General features: G+C 37.9%; 1 protein-coding gene across 1 annotated transcript; it reads right to left on the bottom strand.

Annotated features, from left to right (window-relative positions):
* Positions 1-1,235: 1,235 nt before the first annotated feature.
* Positions 1,236-2,681, bottom strand: twist1a (twist family bHLH transcription factor 1a). The gene is made up of 2 exons (XM_053492638.1): positions 2,054-2,681; positions 1,236-1,825 (listed from the first exon to the last, which is right to left on the bottom strand). Exon 1 carries the CDS (start codon positions 2,596-2,598, stop codon positions 2,089-2,091), a length of 510 nt encoding a protein of 169 aa, XP_053348613.1. The 5' UTR covers positions 2,599-2,681; the 3' UTR covers positions 1,236-1,825; positions 2,054-2,088.
* Positions 2,682-5,507: the final 2,826 nt, after the last annotated feature.

The raw sequence follows: 5,507 nt of genomic DNA on the forward strand, positions 1-5,507 counted from the left end.
TTTTTCCTTTTTTTTTTTTTTTTTTTTTTTTAAAAATTATGTACCTTTTTAGGTAAAATACACATACTAAATATACAAAATATTTACCACACCATGCACAGACAATGAAAAGTACTATTTCCTTTATTCTGAAAGTATGCGGACACTAAATTTAGAAGACTATTAACCACAGTGGCTCCATAAGATTATCTGCTTTTATAATTAGGGTTATGCACACGGTTATAATGTCCTGATTAATAAACTACCACTAGCTAACTTACTTTTTGTTCAACCAAATTATTTGAATGCGTTAAATACTTAAAATGGTTTAAACCCTTAGCTATTACTTGCTTTACATTAGCACTATGCTATATGCTCATATCACTAAAAGAACAGTGAGGGCAGTTCCCCCCTGCACTGCACCTCGACGTGACCCTGTGACCTTCGTTTCATTCGCATCTGGGAATTCCACACGAACCCAATTCCACAGTCTTCAAACGATTTCTTCACACCATCCTCAAATACTTTCCCAGACCTGTTTTTCACCTGACACATGATGCATCAGACACTTCTCTTTTTTTTCTATACCAAACTGTATCACATTACAAAGCAGTCTTATACGTTTATTCATGGTTGCTTCCACACTATCTAATCTGATCTTGGCATACAGGGTATGCCGCTATGTTTATTATTTAATGTCATCAATGAGTGACATTAGTGGACAAGTCCATTGACAGCATTTTAGGATCAATGCAATAGGAGTGTGATATTTCTGTGAGCAAAAATCTTTTATTTATTACTTGTATTTAAAAAAAAATCATGGTTTGAAGACGACGGGAAAATCCATTGGCATAAGTGATATAGCTGAAGTCTTTTAAAGATATTAATAAATGCATTCAAGTAGCAGGAATATTACTTTGCACAAAATACCAGATCAGAATATTAAATGAAAATAAGACCATTGACACTGCTGTAATTAGGAGTGCATCTTGACACTCCGTCTCAAGCTTACAGTATCTCACCCAGTAATCTTAAAAAATCTCTAAAATAAAGATATTTTTGTATTAAAATTAATTTGACTTAAATTTATTGAACCATCTTTGGACGATTATGGATTTGCCATCATGCAGACCTTTGGTCTAAGCTTCGGTCATTTCTTTTCCCTTTTATTAACCGTTATTAATACAGATACGAATATTTTTGTTTTGAAATGCTGAAGCAACAAAACAAAAACAAAGAAACCCTGATTGTAAATTCAGACCGGAATAATTTATATTCAAACCACTTTTATTGCAGAAAAATAAACGCATATTTACAGACATGAAAAACAAATGCATGTAGACACCGGATCCATTCTGCATCATGACAAGTATCAATAAATAAATTACTTTTCAATCATAGACCAGAAAAAAAAATAATAAAAAAAAGTTTTATACAGTTATGAGCCAAGTTTCGTTCTTTGACGAAATAAATATGACGACCTTCATATTCGTGGCTCCACACTGTCAGCCGGAGATGAAGCGCCTGCTTCCTGCTGCTGCAGTCTTTCTGGCTTGGTATGAGATGGGAAGGTTTGTCGGCATGCATGCATATAGCATACAAGTTCAAAGTTCCAACATTCATCGTCAAAACCGCATTTACAAGCACGGATCTTGAAGGCAATTCCTTGTATACTGTCCTTAAGTGCTCACGACGACGCCACCGGTCCACCCCGGTAAGATTGTCTCTAAAATCTTCCCTGTTTGGCTATAATCCTGGCCTGCTGACTTTACAGGCTGCTTCCTTTTGGTCCTCTTGCTGTGCGCAGGCTCTCTCCTGCAGCCCTTTTGCTGCTCACAGTTAATATCTGCAAAAAGAAAGATGACATTTATTACAATGCACTACTAAGTAAAATAACAGCTAGAAAGTATAAAGTATTTTGCAGCAGTTAGTGTTTTTCGGTGTATATATGATATTTTAGACCGTGTAGGCCTGCTGAGCAGGCTTGCACGTTCAAATAAATTTCTTTAGCCTAAATGAATCGTGTACACTTGGACTTATGCAAAATTGTATGTATTGGGCTTGGAGTGCATACCATCGCTCTCCAAAGAAGCCGCAGGTCTGTGCGCGTTAGTGAGATGTTGACATGGACCATGCGCCCTCCATCCTCCAGACAGAAAACGCATAGCTCAGCCGTTCGTGTGCCACATAACTGCAGCTCGCCATTTTGGAGTCCAGCTCGTCGCTTTGCAGCACCTGGCAGAGGAAGTCGATGTATCGAGCGGCGAGTTTGAGAGTCTGTATTTTGCTCAGTTTGTCTGAGGGCAGGGTGGGGATGATCTTGCGCAGGGAGGCAAACGCCTCGTTCAGAGACTGCGTGCGTTGCCGCTCCCGCACGTTCGCCATGACGCGCTGCGTCTGCAGGTCCTCGAATGACTGTGGGCTTCCTGCGCACTTTTTGCCTCTTTTCCCGGAGCCTGGCGTTGGGCTGTCCGAGTCCTCTCCGCTTCTTCGGCTTGCTCTCCTTTTCCTTGCGCTGCGTTTCTGTTGTCTGTCAAGCTCTTCTTCGCTGTTACCGAGGCTGTCCACCGGGGATTCCGGGGAACTTGGCTCGTCGTGCATCGCCTCTTCCTCGAACATCACCTTCGGTTCGGTTCGGCTCGTACTTCCTCTCAGCAATTCGCCTTCAATGTGTCGCGCACTCGCGCTGGGCCCGCGCGCCACCGAGGTGTCGCTCAAACTCAGGAGAAAGTTTGGAGCGCTCTTATAGCCTGGAAGGCGCAAAGTTTATGAGGAGCCCCGTGATTGGACAAGAGTACTTGCGACGTAAGACGCAGAAGTAGGAGAGGCTGAGCAAGTATTTAAAAAAATCCGTTATACAAGTAGATTTTCGGTAGAAAATCTACTTGTAGAATAAACACGTACACAATAAAAAAATACAACAGATCTAATATAACCAGGACAGGTAACCCGGAAAGTATTAGGCATATTTATGTTAGAGAATGTCAGGGTATAATCTGCATAAATAAACAGGATAAACCCACACCCCTAAAAAATATTTATGATTCACTATGTCTTCTTACTGAAACTTCGGTTCTAATTGTCAAGAACCTTTGCAACATGTTTCCAGTAGTCTATAAATTTTTAAGAATTCTAGTTAAAAGACAAAAGTCTTCCAGGGACCATTTGTTTTTTTATAAAACACAAAGCTTAAAAACAAACGGCATAGTTAATTAACTAATGCTTTTCAATATTGTTTATCTTTCATGTGGGCGTGGAGATCCCACTGAGAGAAGTTTCACTGACTGCTCTTTGGTACTAATAAGATTTTAAGAACGTTCTAATTTTGAAATGTAAAACCAAAGATAGCACCTTTAAGTAAACAATACGTAATGGTAATTAATTTCGAAACTATGGGGTTTAGTGCGCATGTGCGTGATTAGTAACATTAATGTTTACACTAGTTGAAAAGGGTTAAGCCACAATAAAAAAAAATAGATCGGTTTAACTGATAAAGCTATTATTAATGATAATATTTGATGAAAGCATGGAGGTGTATAACAGTCCAGCCAAATTCATTGGCTGAATTCCGCATCCTGGTTGTCTTGCCAGAAAAGGTGCTACTTTTCTCACATTCCCATAGTGTTCTCTGTTACTTATTTATTTATTTATTTTCTGCATGTGGTTGCTGCTAGGTGTGGTCGCTGCTTTTTCCAACAAGGTTTCCAGATTGATGAGCGTTCCCAGCCCAATCACTGTTTAAATGCATTCTCATTTATTCACTTTAAAACTGGTCAAGCTATACCTGCCAGCACAAGGTCGTGTTTTTCCAGTAGTGTGTTTAAAATGGCCAGTTCAGAAATCTATTCAGTTATTTTCCAACTGTCATATGGTCATATAATCATATGTAGAGTGTGCTGCATTATACAGAAACCACACAGTATAGGTATTGTCTGCATAAATTTTCTGCATCTGAATGTATCAAAATATCCATGTTTTAATCAGTATATTATTTAATATTTCTTTGTATAGAGAACAGAGTGAGCCTGCTGCTTACATAGACCCCACTGTTTATCTTAACATGTTCAGTGCAGTCTTGAAATGTGCATGCCTGTTAGCATTCATCCCACTGGGACTGAGAGCAGCAAGGGCTGAGAATTTAAAAGCCAAGTCAGACTCGGGTTTCCACACACACACACGCACACACACGCACACCGCCCACATTGGCAGCTTGGAGCACACGACGCATCAAGTGTGCGGCCAAAACACAAAGCAAACATTAAACCAAAGGGGACGTCAGTCCAAAGAAAACATGCAGTCTAAAGTGCCCCTAGCTGTGGCATTTTTCATAAAGAAAAAAAAAGAAAAAAAAAAAGAAAGAAAAATCATAAAGACGTCTCCTCTTTCGCTTACTTGATCAACATTATACAAACAAGACAGATCCAGACATAAATGTCTGCACTGCTTGCACACGTCGTTTTTTAGATAAGGAAGTTTCACATCTCAGTTCTTATTTCTCATAGCTTTTTGAAGATGGCACTAGGGGGCGCAATAAAATCAACCGATCATTGCAGTTCACTGGATCCCAGGTCTGAGCATCTGTATCAGGCGCTCCTACAATTTTGTGCTTTGTCTGCACCTGAAGCGAACTTACTGTAATTTACAAGACAGTCAAGAGGTTAAAAAATATTCGACCTAATAAAAACATTTAAACTAATAAAGAGCAGTGAAAACGTTTGAATCGAGATTTCGAACGACTCAACATTTATATCCATCAGTGAGTTGAAGTGGATCAGGATGAAATATTAGAACGAGAATCATCTTTTAATATAAATAATTAGAAGTTATCCACAAGACCTATGAAGCTATAAAAAAGTAAAACAATCCAAAGGACCTGAACCCCATACCACTGTGTGTGGGCTCTAACCTGCAGGTGTGTCTACCTGTGGTCTGTCCATGGTCCTGAAACGGGCCTGACACACCTGCGCATCCAACACCTGTTCAGCAATTCCGACAAACCATTTATATATACACACAAGGAATGTCATTTGTTAGCTATTAGACTTGCCCCAACAAATAATAATAATAATAATAATAATAATAATAATAATAATAATAAAAGTAGTGGTAGTAGTAGTAGTATTAGCCCTAACAGAGCTCAGTTCTCTTTAGATCATGCATAACTATAACACTTCCAGATTAAAATTTTAAGTAAAACCTAATTCTTTACAATCAAAATTCAATCTTTACAATGTGTTACAGGTTCAAATATTTAAATATCTTCAAATTGTATTATCCGATGATGATGATTATTATTATTATTATAAAAGTTGTTTACTTGTATGTAGTTGTATATAATTGTAACTTCATATTAATATTAATATTGTGTATTTTTTTAATTTCCGTACATGTATGCAGTTTTTATAATATTGCATCTGTTCTACATAGTCTGTATATTTTGTATTACTCATGTAATTTGTGAGACGCTCATAAATACAAATTATTATTATTATTATTACTATTATTATTATTTATTCATTTATTTTCTT

Source organism: Clarias gariepinus, chromosome 3 (genome assembly GCF_024256425.1).
Source record: "Clarias gariepinus isolate MV-2021 ecotype Netherlands chromosome 3, CGAR_prim_01v2, whole genome shotgun sequence".
In the NCBI taxonomy this organism is placed as follows: Eukaryota; Metazoa; Chordata; class Actinopteri; order Siluriformes; family Clariidae; genus Clarias; species Clarias gariepinus.